Source organism: Trichechus manatus, unplaced genomic scaffold, assembly GCF_000243295.1.
Source record: "Trichechus manatus latirostris isolate Lorelei unplaced genomic scaffold, TriManLat1.0 scaffold00120, whole genome shotgun sequence".
NCBI classification, from domain to species: Eukaryota; Metazoa; Chordata; class Mammalia; order Sirenia; family Trichechidae; genus Trichechus; species Trichechus manatus.
Window position 1 is genome coordinate 6,458,168 of NW_004444056.1, and position 17,796 is coordinate 6,475,963.

At 42.4% G+C, this 17,796-nt stretch overlaps 1 protein-coding gene across 7 annotated transcripts in view; it reads left to right on the forward strand.

Moving 5' to 3' along the window:
• Positions 1-17,796, forward strand: part of SECISBP2 (SECIS binding protein 2) — a 37,775-nt gene that overhangs the window by 10,392 nt on the left and 9,587 nt on the right. The window contains exons 3-13 of one of the 7 annotated variants that reach the window (XM_023738636.1): positions 13-262; positions 511-631; positions 2,031-2,263; positions 4,812-4,893; positions 7,078-7,106; positions 8,609-8,731; positions 10,030-10,119; positions 11,870-12,002; positions 14,760-14,926; positions 15,743-15,866; positions 17,518-17,674. In XM_023738636.1, coding sequence (XP_023594404.1) covers positions 13-262; positions 511-631; positions 2,031-2,263; positions 4,812-4,893; positions 7,078-7,106; positions 8,609-8,731; positions 10,030-10,119; positions 11,870-12,002; positions 14,760-14,926; positions 15,743-15,866; positions 17,518-17,674 — 1,509 coding nt within the window. Of the gene's footprint in view, positions 1-12; positions 263-510; positions 632-2,030; positions 2,264-4,811; positions 4,894-6,897; positions 7,107-8,608; positions 8,732-10,029; positions 10,120-11,869; positions 12,003-14,759; positions 14,927-15,742; positions 15,867-17,517; positions 17,675-17,796 lie in introns of all 7 variants that reach the window. The other 6 variants (XM_023738635.1, XM_023738633.1, XM_023738634.1 and 3 more) reach the window with 6 other exon arrangements.

Consider the following 17,796-nt stretch of genomic DNA (forward strand, 5'->3'; position numbering starts at 1 on the left):
CTTTTTATTTAGGCAGAAAACAAATGCAGAAGATACGGCCTTTGGAGCTTCAACTTTTCCACCGCAGTATTTATCTTCTGATGTAACTATTCATCCATTCACCTATTCTCCTTATACCTTTGAGTCTACACAAAATGTTTGTTCAGTGCCTGGCTCCCAGTATGAGTACAGCCAGCCTGGTTGTTACGAAGGTTTCCAGACGGTTACGCCCCAAAGTGAGCGCATGTGCCCTCTCCCTCAAGAAGCTAAAGGTCTGCTTAAGGTGAGCGTGTGCTGCGGGGTTTGTTCTGTCTGCAGGTTGATCGCTTAAATGTTTACGATGTGAAAGAATTGGTAAATTCATGCTTTTTATTTAAGCATCGCTTACCTTTTTGTGGATTTTTAAGATTTGATTTTGTCTAACTTTTTAAAAAACGGTTGTATTGTGAATACTTGTGAATTTGCAATTTAAAATCTTTTTTCCCTAGTGGTGGTTTTCTTATTTCACGTTATTTTTAATCTTTCCTGCAGAAAAAAACATACAGTGAGCCAAAGTTTGACAATAAAAGGGCTGATGGAACTATATCATCTGATATAAAATCAGCTAAAGGTTCCCATCTATCCGTTCATGCAGAAAATAGCTTGAAATCAGGTAAAAAAAAAAAAGAGCAAACTCTACAAACTCCCGAGTATCTGACAGAACGAGAGTGTTGTGTTAACCTAAGCCATCCACCGTAGAGAAGTCACACTTCTCTGCACAGGCCATCTCTGGAGGCTTGCTCGTAGTGGCTGCTCTGAGCAGGGTGATCTGGAGGTCCACAGATGTCAGCTCCTCACACCTCCTGTGCCGTGCTGGGGGCTTGTCTCCTGTTGTGTTGTGGGCTCCGTGATGTCCCCTTAAGGTGGTATAACCTTATGTACTCATGAAGGGCTTGTTAGGGTTACATAGCAAGTAGGTGGTGGCCACAGCTTTCAAATCATGCCCTTAAATAAAAGCTAATCTATCTTTACACACACACACACACACACACACACACACACACACACACACACACACACACACACACTCGTTTGTACTATATTTAATCATGTTCATTCCTGAAATAACTTCTGGTATTCTCTTGGGGCTCTTTTAATAGAAGGGAGAATTTGATAGTGGTTTAAATCCCATCCTAAACAATACCAAACCTGGGGCGTTATAGTTATTCAGAGGACACTGTTTTTATCCGTGTCAGAAGTCACGTCTGCTCAAGGCTTAAAAACTACTGTTGCAGCCTGTGGCGAAGAGTTGGTGATTCTACACGGTGTCTGGTTTTCTTTTCCCTGTTGGTTGTTCGTTAGTGCAGTTTGATCACAGGCCTCACTTATTTATGTAAGAACTTAAAACCTTTTAACAGCAGGCTTACTGTGAATGGTCCGCCATTTTATTTACATGTATAGTTTGCATTACTCGGTATATACAGTTTTCTTTTTTCATTGACTTCACTCATAAATCATCTGCTACACGGAAATGTAAAAGGAATGTTTGCTAGTTAATTGTAATAACTCTGGCTTTATAATTAAATACAAGGGCTTTATGATGTGGCAACCTGCGTCGTCGTCATTTGCGTTTAAAGGAGAAAGATGGGGAAAAGTTTATAAGGTCACCTCTACTTGCCTTCCTCCAGTTTGTTCAGCTGACAAAATATGGACATTTTATTAAATGTATTAGAGTACCTTTAAATTTGCAGAACTTTAAAATGTCTATTAAGAATAATTACAGTGTCCAGCTGCATCGTGAAGTTGGGTAGGTGCTTCATACACTTTAGAACTACCCCTCAGGTTTACAGTGCGTTTGGTTTTCTGCGTGGTAGCCCCACCAGAGTGATTGATCCTTCTGGTCATTCATGTTTCACACTGTTACACAGAAGAGTGACCACTCTAGCCACAGTTAGGGGGTTTGGACAACAACCTGTTGTTGCATAAATAGCAAGAGACTTCCTACTGTACAGTTTAAGCTTGAGGACAGACCAAGTGATCTGTAAATTCTTCCACCTGTTTCCATTTTACAGTTACAGACGTCTGTCATAAACGAACAGACAGGAAGTCCAGAATCACTGAGAAGAGCGGATCCACCTCCAGACCTGAGTTTGAATTTACCAGGTTGGACTTCCCTGAACTGCAGAGTCCAGAGAACAGTGGCATATTAGAGATCCCAGAGCAACCCAAATGGGGCCCTTTGCACTCTGCTGCAACCAGCGTTTCTCTGCTGAGAGAGAGAAAACCACCCGCAGTGTTAGCAGAGGTCAGTTGAGGTTCGTTTCCTTTGTTTCTCTCTTTCTCTTCTTCCCATCTTCGGTGGTCATGGCTTACGGGATGCCTCAAATCTACCAGGGTGTGCGCTGACCCTTACGTCATTACAGGAAATCCTTGTCCCCTTAAATTGCTGTGGGAGGTGCAGCTGGTTAATTCACAGCAGTCAGTTTCTTTGGGCAGATAGTTGACTGCCTTTGTGCCCGGCGTTGGCCCTGGGGTATGTGTGCTAGCTGAACACTCGTGCAGCTCCGTGTCTTCATCGAGTGGGCGAGAGACTCGGGTACTCCAGAGTCAGTGGACACTTCCAGCTCGTGAGCACCACAGAGAACTGGTACAGGGCGTGTGGGAGCCACGGGTAGAGGGCGTGAGTCGGTGGCTGGGGGGGTGACATGTGACTTGTGAGTGTTACATGTTTGGACATGAAGTAAGGTTTAAGGTACATAATGTTAGTGTACGATTTACCATACTGATTGCCTTACTGTATGGTCCCACTCTTTTTTTGTGTCTTTTTTTTTTTTTAATTTTCTTCCCGAAAGAAACCTTTCTGATTGTATTATCTGTAAACACCAGAAAAATATTAAGAAAAAAATACATATTTGTCTGAAATCATACAACCATGTGAAAACCATGATTAACAGCTAATCTTTTTGTTTTTTATAGTCTGTTGTGGGAATGGGGGGGTGGGATAGGGCTTCCTTCAGTGTGGAGTTATGCATATATGTATACATACATATACATATATATATATATATATATATACACACACATATATACACACATATATAGTCTTGTATTTGAATTTTTAGAAGCCTTTGTGGCATTTTTTTTCCACATCAGTAACCATTTCTTGAAAACGTAACTGTTCTATTGTATTTATCACGTTACTATGCTGTAATTTATTTAGCCATTCTTGAACAGATAAGCTGTTTCTAATTTTTCATTGGCCTTGGTGAGCATAAAAGTTATATTTACTAAAAGATCAGGCTGTGTTCTGATTATTTTTTATTACTGGGCACAGATACAATGAAATAGCTAAGTGAGTAAATTTATGAAACATATTAGCTTTAAAAATTATGTTAACTCAAGTGTCTACTTTATGGATTAACACTAAAGTTATTTATTTACTTTGACCTTATCTTAGTCATCTAGTACTGCTCTAACAGAAATACCACAAGTGGATGGCTTTAACAAGGAGGAGTAGGCTAAAAGTAAAGTAGGCTGAAAGTCCAATTTCAGGGTGTCAGCTTCAGGGGAAGGCTTTCTCTCTCTGTCAGCCTATTCATCAATCTTCCCCTGAACTAGGAGCTTCTCCGCACAGGGACCCTGGGCCCAAAGGATGCTCTCTGCTCCAGGCACTGCTTCCTTGGTGATATGAGGTCCCCCATTTTCTACTTGCTTCCCTTTCCTTTTATCTCTTGTAAGATAAAAGGTGGTGCAGGCCACACCTTAGGGAAATTCCCTTTACGTTGGATCAGGGATGTGACCTGGGTAAGGGTGGTATCACAGTCCTACCATAATCCTCTAATAAAAATTACAATCACAAAATGGAGGACAACCACACAATACTGGGAATCATGGCCTAACCAACTTGACACATATTTTGCGGGGACATAATTCAATCCATGACAGACCTCTAGTGCTGTTGGTCAGTTGGAGGTGTCTGTTGTAATATACTCATACATCCCCATCACCAAATAGTGTCATTGTATATCTTATGTTCAGTTTGTGAAGCAGGTAAATAATAAATTGTCTAAAAAAAATGATTATCACCTGTAAGTACTGTGCTCCTTTAAAAAACCACTTAGATGAAACCAAATGGTCAACAATTACTTTAAAACAAAGATGGGAATGTAAGGGGGCAAGGAAACTAGATTAATGAAAACAGAACAACCAGAATGGAAATAATGAGAATATTCATGCATTGTGAAGAGTGTAATCAGTGTCACTGAACAATTTGTGTAGAATGGGACCCTAAACTGCTGTGTAAATCTTCACCAAAAACAATAAAACATTTAAAAAAAAAGAACCCTATCCCTAAACTTAACCTTAATCCAAGCCCTAGAACTGCTCCTAACACTAACTTAAGCCATAACTGGTTACCTAACCCTAACCATAAACCTAGCCCTCACCCTAACCCTAAACTTATCCTGAGGGTGGGGGGATCGTGTAGACATATCTGTGCTGATGTGGAAAGTTGTCTATAATATAGTAAGTTTTTTTTATTTTTTTAAAGTTGTACAAAGTTATGTGTGGTTTGATCCCATTATTGAGATCCATATAAAAAAGCATGTACATTTCTATCACAGGCAAAGAAGTAGAAAGTCGCTAACTTAGCTGTAGGTGAAAGGTCGTTCTTTCTCTAGGGAGAGAGATTTGGGAGAAGGAAGGAAGTTGACGTTTTATGTTATGTAGTTACGTATTTGAATTTTTAAATTAACACCATTTGCAGATTTTAAGAAGGGCAAGGAAGCTATATATAAAAATTAAATGATATCTTTTGGTTCCTGTAGTAAGAAAATAACTGGTTTGCTTTTTAGGGTGAAATAGCGGTCAAAAGTAAAAATCCAGCCGCATCTGTGGCTGATAGTGCCGCCAGCAGTTCCTCTTCCTGTACAAGAGGTAAGAGTGGCTACAAAATATTATTTTTAAACATTGGTTTTTTCTTTTCTAGGTTCATTTTGAATTCCAGTGCAGTGGAAATATGTTTGCTTTAAAGTCTTCTTTAAGGCAGCTGATGGGCTGTTGATAAACTGACATCAGCGTTAGTTTAGAAAAGTTAAGTAGATGAGTTCCCACCTCTGCGTAAGGAGCGTGTTGTCGTTGTGTGCCCTTGAACCAGTTCCGACTCACAGCAACCCCGTATGACAGAGGAGAACCGCCTCATAGGGTTTTTAGGCTTAATCTGTATGGGAGCAGATCGCCAGGTGTTTTCTCCCATGGAGCGGCTGGTGGGTTCAAACCACTGGCCTTTTGGTTCACAGCCAAGCACTTAAGCATTGTGCTACCAGGGCTCCTTTTAAGGAGTATAAAATACGAGGAAAAAAAAAAATTTGTGCAATTAAGTGAGAAATTTCATGGACTCAGAAATCATTACTTAACTATTACCTATGCCATTGCATCTCAGATCTTTTGGTCTCAGGATTCCTTAATACTCTTAAACATTGAAAGCCCCAAAGGAGCAATATCTATCATAATTCATCATATTAGAAGTTCAAACAGGGAAATTTATATTATTTTTTATTAATTCGCTTAAAAATAGCAATAATAGGCCTGTTATATGTTAACATAATAACCAATTTTTGTAAAGCAGAACTGTTTTCCCCCCCCAAAAAAAGTGAGATGAGCAGCACCGTTGTGCATTTTGGGTTCTCTTCAGTATCTGGCTCAGTGGACCTGCTTCACGGTCGGTCACGTGTCTTGCAGCCTGGGGAACACCGTGCACACCCTGTGAGGGAGGGTGAGGGCGAAAGGCACTTCATGCATTAGGAGTTCTGTGAAGATAGTTGTGACGGGGACCTCCTGAAAGGCTTTCAGGGACCTCGGACTACACTTTGAAAACTCCTGACCTGTCCTTTCCTAGCTAAGAAGTAATCTATTTGGAGAGAGTTTAGTAGCTTCTGCCTTTTAAATTTATAGTAGCTTGTCCTAACAGAAGAATGTTTTCATAAAGTATTCCACAGTTACCTGCAGATGCTTTTTTTTTTTTTCTTCCCCCATTCTTATGTCTGGTTTCTATGTGGTTCTGTAAAAATCTTCACTTTGGAGGTTGCTCCGAGGTTGCAGGCTGAACTAAGGCTACAAGCTAGATGTTGATAAGAACTGTCTCCTGCCTTGTGGTGTAGCCATGAGCTGCTGACAGGTGTTCAGCTTCCAGAGGTCATCTGCTGATACCATGATGGATGTCCTTTTGTTTAGGAGTCCTGGTGGCGCAGTGGTTAAGTGCTTGGCTACTGACTGAAAGGTCGGCAGTTCGAACCTACCAGCCGCTCCGCAGGAGAAAGATCCCTACTTCTGTAAAGATTTACAGCCTTGGAAACCCTAGGGGGTGGTTCTACTCTGACCTTTAGGGTTGTTAGGAGTTGGAGTTGACTCGAGGGCAGTGGGTTTGGTTTTTTGGTCCTTTTGTTCTGTCTGTATAGAGTTTCCTGGGCACCCAAGAAGAAATAGTGCTGTACTTAAACCTGTGTTCTAAAAAGAGAGAATTCACTAGTTGTGAAAGCTAAAGTCTAGTAATCTTTGACTTCTGATGTTAAAAGTACACATCAAGTTAGTAGGGCCAAAATTTGATCTTTAGTTCATTAATTCTGTGTGTTTGCCACATGGACAAAATTATGGATTATTGTTTTTTAACTGAAAATGTTATCTACCCATCCCACCTCCCAAGTTAAAAGACCAGTTTCTGTGACAATTAACCTTTTAAGTTAAAGGGAGAAATTCAGCATGCATGCTCCAAGAAGAAAAACAAGTTTAGTGAGTACTATAGTTTACGAGGGGATGTGTTGAACAATAGCCCAGATTTAATCATGCTCTGAGTAATTACCTCATGTAATGCATGTTTGAGTAACTAAGGAATTTTTGCTTTACTGTTGAGATTGTTCAACAATTTTGGTTATCTTTGAGCAGAGTTATCTTGGACACCAATGGGTTATGTTGTTCGACAGACATTGTCTACAGAACAGTCACCAGCCCCTAAAAATGTTACTTCCATGATAAACCTAAAGACAGTTGCTTCATCAGCAAATCCTAAAACCGTTAATGTAGCATCTTCTGAAGTGTTATCTTCTGATCCTTCCTCCAACAAAGAGAAGCATACTGTTCATCCTACTAAAAAGGTACGCATCACATTTTGATTATGCTGCTCCTTTGCACCTCTAGACAGTCCCTTCTTTTCTCACTTCCTAGCACTGTGAGTTTGTTGTACTTTGAAAAAATAATAGATGATCAGTCAAGGAATAAAAATGATAGCTTTTGTACATGGGGGGAGGGTATGCATCTTCCTCCTATGGTCTTAGAGTATTTGTGAACCATTTGGAATTCTTTAAAGGAGAGATGCTGGCATAAGTTCACACTCTAGTGTAGATTCGCTGCATCTTTTGTTTTCTCCAGGAGTCTGTGGAATACTGTAGTAGGGTACTGGAAACAAAATACTTGAATTCCACATTTTGTGATCATCTGGTGTATGTTACTGGTTCTTGGTTAATTGTGATTTATTTCTTTATTATAAGATAGCATTTCAGAATTGGTTTTTTCCCTTTTAATGCAAATTGTCATTTTTGTTGATCGCTAGACTTAATTGTTCAAGAGACTTCTGTTGGTCTAGATTTTGCTCTTAATTTTCACTGTGTACTGATACCCTATTTTAGGTTGACACACAGTCTTATTTGTTTAGTGCAGCAGTTTTCTATCTTTTTGAGTATGAGGCTACTTTTTGATACCCAAAAATGTCCTAAGTCATCCCGCATAAATGGGAGCTGTATGTTTGTGATTAATTTATTATGGGAAAATATAACAGTAAAAACTACAGTGATGTCAGACGTAAGTGCTTTATTCATCCCAGTTTTCTGCATTCATTTGAAGAGTAGCAGTATGTGTAGGTGATAGGTCCTTCCTTTGGCTTACCGACAAAGCTTGGCTGGGGGTGGAGCCCTCATGCCTTTTGAGATCTCTTACCACTGTCTCGGAGGTCCTCCAGCATTTGTGTGCAGACCGGACAGCTACCCCGCACTTGGTCTGGTGCTCTGCTGCAGCTTCCAAGTCACTGTCCAGGCCACTTTTCCTAAAATGGATTTCACATTCTAGCAGTTAACCAATTTTGTTGTATTTTCCGAGTCTTTATTTAAAATTATTTTTAAAATCATATGTGCAAGGAAAGGTTATTTTAGAAAATTCCTAGAATGTAAGTAGGGAAGAAAACTAAGGTTTCCAGTAATTTTATCACTCTAATGGATTTACATTTTACAAAACTTGGCTGAGAGTGGTCATGTTTTTTTTGTCCTTTAAAATTTTATGTATTATGAGTTTTTAAATACAGACATGATAAATCTAATATTCTAGGGAACAGTTTTGGGAAAAAGGAATCTCTTGCATGCCCCGGTCTACCACTTTTCAAAATGAATTGGGCATTATAACTATTTTAACTGTTTTTTTCCCCTTCAGAATCATTCTCCTGAATGCTGGCTGTTTGTAAATAGGGAATGAGAAGCCTAAATCTGGATAAAATTGCCATGTAGTTATACAACTTGATATCTTAGTTTTTATCTAGTACACAGAATTAAAGCATTATAATGAATGTCCTAAAAACCCATGTTTTTTTTATTGTTGTTTTTTGTTGTAGTCCAAAGTATTACAAGGTGGCAACCCTGAGCAAAATGAAGTCTCGAGAAAGAATAAGAAAAAGAAAGAAAAATCTAAACCAAAATACGAAGTCCTGACAGTTCAAGAGCCACCAAGGATTGAAGTACATTTATATTATCATTCACCTTGTATGATGTAGGAAATGTATCTTTCCTAGTAGAAGCATGGGTTCTTATTGGTTTCCTAAGTGTAAATATCCAGCATTTTCTTTAATAATCATTTTCCTAGTGCTAAAGAAAAGAGCAGTCACCCATTTTCTTTGCTCCTTCACTTTTGTTTCCCAGAACAGGGCCTGGGTTATAGCAGGCACTCCAAACAGTTCAGTAAACAAACTAGACAAACTGCGTATATCGGAGTTGGTAGTTTGTGTGCCATGTTACTAATATTTACACCTCAGAATCTTCGTTACTGGTTTTTTTTTTTTTTTTTTGCTTGCTTGCTTGCTTTAGAATGCTGACTTTTGCAGGGCCTCCTTTTCTGTCCAGAAATCTCATGAAGTGACTCACTGTAGAGAAATTCAGAATACTGTAGATCCATCAGGAGTCCTGGTGAGGAGAATTCCACGGGCTTCCAAAAGAGCTCTTTAATCATTACCCCGTGTTCCTCCAAGGATGCCCTGTCCTCCCAGGATCCAGCCTAGGTTCTGGCTGCAGTTCCCAGGTGGCTGCTTCCTCTCTTTACACGGCCAAACCAGAGTAAGGTAACCTGGCTGCCTGCGCAGGTGGAAGAGCCTCACAGAGCTGCTGCCTAAATGCTCATCCTGAGGCATTCCCATAAACCTAGGAGGACTCCAGGGTTCTTGGAATATCCATTTGGGAAGAGCTGGGTTATGTGTTTGAAGCATCGTTATTTAGATCAGTAAACAATTCGTGATGTCTTCTGTTCCATATTTCCCCCATAACTTCTCCCAGGCACCTAAAATATTGGCAAAGATAACAAAATAATCTTTAAGTGATGTAAAAAGTGTTTTCTAATAGGCATACTGCCTTTCTATGTTGTAGCCTGCATTCAGCACAAATTGCAGAATTCCCGTATCTGCTGAGTCTAGATTTGATGGTTTCTCTAACGATAAACACAGTTGAGGAACCAGGGTTTGAACATTCTCAGCCAAGGTGGTTAAGGGTCAATTCTCTCGACTCCTTAGATGGACCACGATTCTCGGTGGCACTGTCTGTCTTCTGGGCCACATAGTGTTAGTGCTGTGGTCTTTAGTTTTGTAAGCTGCTAAAAGTTAAAGCAGAATTTCTTATGTGAGAGTGTTTGGGCTGTTTTGTATTTCCTTTGAGAACTTTTGTGGGAGCTTATTAAAGAGAAGAAATACGAGCAACCGAAAGATTACATTTGGGCATATTTGCGTTCTCATGGTGAATAAAGAGCTGAAGGTCTGTGTGGTTTACTTAGGATGCCGAAGAGTTTCCCAATCTGGCAGTTGCTTCTGAAAGAAGAAACAGAGTAGAGTCAACAAAATTTCAATCTAAACAGCAGCAACAGGTAATTGTTAGATGGAAACCACACTGGTTTGAGGCTTAACTTTTCTTGCTAAACTAAACTCCTAAGAAAAACTGCTTTCCAGACTTCCTTGTATACTGAAACAGGTGGTTTTGTTTGGATTCATACCTTCGTTGGAGCCCTGCACCCAGTATGTTGAAACAAAATTGCTTTTAAGCTGAAGTGTTTTGTGGGTTTTGTAATAAGACTCTTGGTAACTGGTATTGCTATATCAGAAAGGCAGGGTGGGTGGCGGCGGGGACACAAGAACTGCCTTATGAAACTCTGCTTAAAAAAAAAAAATACCTTGACTCAGTTTATTCAGGAAGTCTGAGAATTCTTTTGTGAGACAGTACTGTCTGACAGAAGAGACATAGGAGAGCCACCACAATTTTGTCTTAAATACGGTTGGCCCTCCATATCTGCAGGTCCGCATCGGTAGATCCAGCCAACTGTGGATCATAGATATTTGGGGGAAAAAAAGTTACGTTGTTGCTGACGTGTACTGTGTAGTTACACCTGCTGTGACTGTATCTCTACTGAACGTGGACAGACTGTTTTCTTGCCATTATTCCTTAAACAATGCAGTATAGCAGCTATTTGCATAGCATTTACATTGTTCTAAGTATTCTAAGTAATCTAGACATGATTTAAAGTATACGGGAGGATGTGCGTAGGTCATACACAAACACTGCACCTTTTTATATGAGGGACTTGAGCATCCGTGGACTTTGGTATCCGCGAGGGTCCTGGAACCAGTTCCCTGAAGATCCCAAGGGATGGCCGTAATCAGAACGGAAGCCCAAGAGGAGAGCGTTTCCCCTGTGCCCCACCTGCACTGTAGACTCAGGAATGAAGTTGTGACTTGTGACTCGTAACTCAGATGGAGAACTTACGTGCTTTTGGCCATTTCTTCTCTAGCATTTCCATGGTTGTTTTGCCTTCAGAGGCAGGACATTTTCACATTTATGAAAAATAAAATTCTAAACCCTTGAGAATTAACTCACTTCCACATGTTCTAGCTTGGTCACCTTCCACCCGTGCAGGTCGTCTCTCTGCAGCCCTGTGCTGTTGCACTCGGCACCCTCCCCACCCTGTGAGATCAGCCAGTAGGGGCTTTGGATCAGGGAGGAAGAGAGCTGTTGGCAGGAGAGCTGGGTGAAGGTGTTAAAGGAGATGAGACAGCATGCCTTAGGACTTTCTTGTGCCCCTTCTTATATAATGTCAAAACATCACCACTGTTCAAAAATATTTGTTTAGAGTGTCAATTTTTGTGCCTAAATTTAGTGCTCGCCTGCTGGGTGTGATCTGGACTTGTGTAAATTTTGGTCATAGCACGCTAATTTCACGACGGTCATTTATGCAGTTGGAGAGTGGCTGACGCTAAGGAGCAATAAACTAACCGTTTAGCCTTGCACACCAACTATTAGAGCCAGAGACTTCTTACAAGCCATGGCTGCTTGTCTGTGGATGGATGCTGTCACCCAGAATGCAGATGCGGACAGAAACACAGGTGGCTTAGTAGAAACCCAGTGTTCAGAAGGAAGGACGCAGACAGTGATGGCAGTGTTACAGGCAGACGATGTAGGGTTGGTCTTTTTCCTGAATTACTTTTCAGTAAGTTACTTTTAAATTTTAACATTTTTATAGTCTTTAAAACTATTTTGTTGGATCTTTAATTGTATATGACTGTCATAAAATGAAAAGCATGGTTTGTAAAATATTATAAACTTCTGATATTTTAACTTTTTAGAACAATTTTAAAAGTAGTCGAAAGAAGAGTGAAATCCCAGTTCAGCTGGATTTGGGCGGAATGCTCACAGCACTGGAGAAAAAGCAGCACTCCCAGAATGCAAAGCAGTCCTCCAAACCCGTGGTGGTCTCAGGTAGGAGAGCCTTCTTTCCTCTCAGACAAGTAGCTGAAAATCTTTTTCAGATAAACTATTGTGAATGTGTTCTCTTGTAATCAAGTTATTTAAATATGGTTTTACAAAGTAGGTCTTACTAGAAGGTGAGGAGCTTTCCGCTTGATATGATGACAGTGTGTACCTAAAAATCTCGTTTTCTATGACCAATTTCCCAAAGGTCTTTACGGTGCAGGCGAGGAAGCTGTACTTCATAGAATGTTATTTCCTGTCCATGCGACCAGCCAGTGACGGTGTCAAGTCAGAAATGACTCAGTAGTTCTCTCTCCTCCGAAAGGTGTTCTCCTAGAGCCGAGCTAGGTAGAACTGACACTGTCATGAAAACAAATCTGCATATTTTTCATGAGAGTGTTTTAAATATGTTTCCTCCTTTTGAGACAGTGTATTTATTTGTTTTTAAGTGTACTACATTTGTAAAAAGAGAACAATAGGTACCCAATGAAATTGACACAGAAGCTTTTACTCAGCATACTTGCTTGGGTTGAGTTTTGTCATTGAGTTTCCTGGCAGTGGGTTAAAAGGGGAGTATGCCAAGTTTTATGGCATTAGTTCCAGAAAGGATGAACATATTCTGTCTCTTCAGGGGAGGTGGGATTTTTCTTAAGAAGGTTTTCAGACACACAGAAAAGCAGAATAAATTGTGCCCTTATGCTTACCACCTAGATGAACAGTTGTCCGTGTTTGCTCTGTCACATAACTTATGTCAGGGTCAGCAGACTGGCCCACCAGTTGCCTGTTTCTATAAGATTTTATTTAAGTATCGTCTGTGGCTGCTTTTGGACTTCCTGGATGGTGCAAACGGTTAACGCACTCAGCTGCTAACTAAAACGTTGGCCGTTTGAGTCCACCCAGAGGCACTTTGGAAGAAAGCCCTGGTGATCTATTGCCAAAAAATCAGCCATTGAAAACCCTTTGGCGTATAGTTCTACTTCGACACAGATGGGGTCGCCATGGGCCGGAATCGACTTCATAGCAGCCGATACGGCTGTTTTTGCATCGTTACAGCAGTTGAGTTGTGACAGAAACCGTATGGCCCACAAAGCTGGAGATATTTATTATCAGGCTCTTTAATAAAAAGTCACTGACCCTTGAGCTGTCCATCCATCCTTTGACCTTTGGCAATTTGACTGTAGTGCCCAGGTGTGGATCTCTGTTTTTATCCTACCTGGAATTGCTTGAGTCCCTGTAAGTCAGAACTGACAACAGTGAGAGTTGCTTGTGGTTTTGGGCTCTGTAAATGAATGTTTTTCATCAAATTTGGGAAGTTTGGGGCCATTGTTTCATTTTGTCCAGCTTTGTGGCTGCTTTTGGGGAGAGTTTTATCAGCCTCCTCACTCTGTTGTGCCAGAAGTGACTCTCACCAGGCACGTGGGTACGGCTCTGCGCAGAATCACATGGTTACCACTGTGTGGGTGGGGCTCCGAGCGGAGTCACGTGGTTACCACTGTGTGGGTAGGGCTCCACACACAGTCACGTGGTTACCACTGTGTGGGTGGGGCTCTGCGCACAGTCACGTGGTTACCACTCTGGGGGTATGGTTCGCACAGTCACGTGGAGGCGGTGGGTGGTCAGTATGATGTCAGACTGTTGAGACTGAGCTGTAGACTGTTGCAGGAGCTCAAGTGAGATGCTGAACGTGGCAGTAGCCTCAGGGGTGAAGGAAAGCTAGCACATGTGAGCTGGGTCAGTAGAGGATATTTTTTACATAAAGCTGATAGAAAAGTAGAGCTAGTCCCATACTGTGTGAGCCAGTCTAAGGTATAAGCAGTTGTGCTTTAGCTAAGCAGCCTGGAAGGAAGGGTATCGTAGTTTTGGATGGTACGAATGTTTTTATGCTTAGTTTATATAACTTGTGCAAGTAAAACGTTCTTTCACATTAAGCAGGTAGTTGGCCAGGTGAGGTTTAATGGGCATACCTGATGGATACAGCACCAATTTAAAAAAAGGACTCCATAATTAAAGGAGGGTGGGTAAAATACATTTGGGAAGATACGGGTGGTGGTTGAAGCTGGATGGTGGATACATAAGAGTTGGTTGTACCATTCTCTGTTAGTGTATGTTTGGAAATTTTCCTAGTAAAAGGTCAAAAAACAAGAAAGTATACACAAGTTAGCAATTTCTTTGAAGGAGTTACTAAGGTAGGAAGTAGACGAAGACAGGAAAATAGAAGTATCCAGTAGTAACTATAATTCATTGACTGTGTAGAGCAATCGCCACCGGTTGAATATCTGGAAAACTCTACTAAATCAACTAGAAATATTAGACTCTTATAAGGGCCTTATAAGGCAGCTAGATAGAAGATGATACATACAAAAATCAGTAGTTTTATGGAAATGGTGATGAAGAGAGATGTATGCACAATACTAATAGTTAATATAAAATGATGAGAAAGACTTTTAGTCTGAAGATCAGAGACACATTGTTACATTTTACTGAGAAACGGGAGATTTGATTAAATGGACAGGAGGATAGGTCTCCAATTATTTGATAATTTTTTGTGGTTTGTGTCCAAAAGCTCCCCAGTGTTATAGAATCATTGCCAGTTAAAAGATTGTCTTAAGATCACGTGACAAAGGTGTGACTAGGGCCGGGGCTGGGGCCGGGGCGGCGTGGGGCCGGGGCCGGGGCGGCGTGGGGCGGCGTGGGGCTCCTTCCAGCCTGCGCAGCACGAGCTCTGGCAGACCAAGCGTGTGGCGTATCGTGCGCACTCTGTTTCAGTGGGTGCAGTGCCAGTCCTTTCCAGAGAAGCGACGTCAGGGATGAAGAACCACCACTTGAACCAGGTGCTGACCCCTCACAACCCCTTAGACTCCAGTGCCCCGCTGAGGAAGAAGGGAAAGCAGAGAGAGGTGCCCAAGGCCAAGAAGCCAACCTCCCTGAAGAAGGTGCGTGAAACGAGACCCTGGGAGGCCTTTCACATGTTGCGGGTCCAGGTTTCCTTTTTTCAGGACTGAGGTTTGTAGACTTCAGGGCTTACACCACTCGGGGATCGTATCAGGTTGTGTTCCCGGTGCTGTGGAAACACTCACCCGCTCCCCCACTTCAATGGGGCGCGCGGGGCAGGAACTGCTTGATGGACGGGGCGCGCGGGGCAGGAACTGCTTGACTCCACGGGGCGCGCGGGGCAGGAACTGCTTGACTCCACGGGGCGCGCGGGGCAGGAACTGCCTGAGAGGGAAAGTTCTGTGTCTGTATTTTAGTCCCCAGTGACATGGACAGGAAAGCAGAAATGAAGAGGTCACGTTTTCTCATTCCCACTGTCTGTCATCATTGTACCCTAGACGGTCTGTCTCTCATTCAGATTCACTGACTCTGAAGCCCTCTCTGCACCCGTTCTGTTAGGCCTGTGACAGATGTCCTTTCCTTTAATGCTTACAGTAGCCCTGTGGTCTGTGGTGGGTCCCGAGGTCAGGGTCACTCAGAGGGACTGAGAAACTTGCCCTTGGCTAGGAGACTGTCGTATGTCAGCATTGGCATCGGAACCGGCTCTCGTATGCCTGCTCCATCACAGTCCACCCCTGTCCTGGGGCAAGGGTGGGGGTGACTTCCCTACACAGAAGATCAGAGGTTGGGCAGGTCTCCCAGAGAATGGGGAGCGTGGTGACCCTAAGGACACAGTTGCATGGTCAACAAGTTGAAGTTGGGCAATTTATTTTGCAGAAGAAGTATTTAGGTGATATTTAATCATTTATTTTTTAAAGATTATTTTGAAGGAACGGCAGGAGAGGAAGCAGCAGCGTCTCCAAGAAAATATTGCAAGTGACGCTGTGCAAGACGTGGAGAGCAGTGGAGATGACCAGTCCCTCCCGCAGGCTGACCCCTCAGGTATGGGTTCCTGTTTGCGTCTTAAACAATCCCTGAAGTGGGAGTAGCCAGGACAGCTGAGACGTGTGTGTCGCAGACCGTCTGGAACTTTGCCAACACCTTCCACCTTTGTGGTTAAAAAAAAGCAAGTCAGGGCTGTACCTCAGGGCCATGCAAAGGTGTGCAGACTCCTAGCTTTCTAATAGGAGAAAGTACACATGGATGGCAGGATCGGACTTCTGGCATCCTGGCTCTGGGAGTGTGTGAGGGACAAGGAGACAAGGCCACTGAGTTTGATCTGGGTGGCGCTGGATATCCTTATAACTTGGAATAGCCATGAGAATTAACACCACTTACTACAAAGCTGCTCACCCAGAAGTGTACAAGTCAGGGTATCTTAAAAAATAATGTCTATATATTTTTAAGTACACTTTATTGAAATATATATTCAAAATGCACAAGTCAAAAGTGTACAGCTTGAGGACTTTTCACAAAGTGAACACAGAACCCAGATCAAGAAATAGAACAGAACCCCAGAAATACCCCCACTGTCCTTCTGGTCAGAGGCCTTCCCACCCCCTTCCCCAAAGGGCAGCACTGCCCGGACTGCAGCACCGTGGCTGTGTCTTTGAACTTCATATCAGTGGAGTCACACAGTATATGCTCTTCTGTATCTACTTCTTTCTCTCCACATGATGTTTGTGGAGTTCAGCCATCTTGTGCCACGTCAGTGCAGTTCATTATGTTCGTCATTGAATAGTATGTATTCCATTGTGTGAATACACCAGGTTACTGATGGGCATTCAGGGAGTCTCCACTTCGGGACCCTCACAAGTAGGGCTGCTGTGGACATTGTGTGTTGTGTTTTGGAGAACATGAACACTTGGCTCTGTTGGGCAGTTGCCCAGGAGCGGAATTGCTGGGTCACAGGGCAGACTTACCTTCAGCTTTGTAGAACCTGCCAAACAGGTTTTTACCAGTTACAGGTCCACCGGGAGTATGTGAGCCAGTAGTGCTCCACATCCTTGCCGGCCTGTGGCATGTTGTTTGTGTTTTTCATGTGTGTCTGTATGGTGGGTGCGGTGTGCTTTCCTAAACTCCTTCACTCAGTGATCTGTTACCTCACTTTGCATGCCGATGATCTTTGGCAGTGATCAGATGGGGACCTTAAGCTCTTGCCAAACTATTGTTGGTGTGTTGGAACACACCTGTTGAGGGTCTAATAGTTGAGATGTTTTAGTTCAGCTCTCATCTAAGGATTGTTTGATCAATGAATGGTCTCAAGTGCAAAAAAATATAGAACTAAAAATCTGGTTTCTAAAACTTTCTGATACGAGATTCTTCAGGTTAAATTTCAAAATTAAAAAATAAATTTGGGTGTTGGTGGGGTGGCGGTGGGGGGAGAGGCAGACATACAGACAGACCAGAAGGCTCTCGTGTCCGTCTCCACTAATTTTTCCGTTTTTCCCCACGGCGTTTTCATCTGTTTTATTTGCCCTCTGTAAAAGCACTCACCACCCACGTTTATTAACATGATGGGTATGTGCAGCCTGAGGTTGCATTCTTGAGACTCTCGGGCAGGCACTGTTGGGGGTGACATACTGGTAGGTGCATCTTCATTTGTGCAGCGTGTTCCACAGGCCCTATACTGTGACTTCTTTGCTTTGTAAAGCTCCAGGGGAAACAGAAGAATCGGTCCCCTCCACTCTTGTAGAGGAAAGCGGGTCAGAAGAGCCGCTCAGAGCTGAGCCCCAAAGTGACATAGAAGCCTGCCATCTCGGTCTCGACTCTGCCAGCTTCCCAAAGATCCACAGCCGGAGGTTCAGGGAGTGAGTAAGCCTTGGTTCCTCTACCCTGCCTCTGCTAATGACTTGATGGGGGAGTTGTGTGCTTAGGTTTGATTTGGCAGTTACTTGTTCCACTCTTAGGATTCTCAGCACACTGTCTTTTT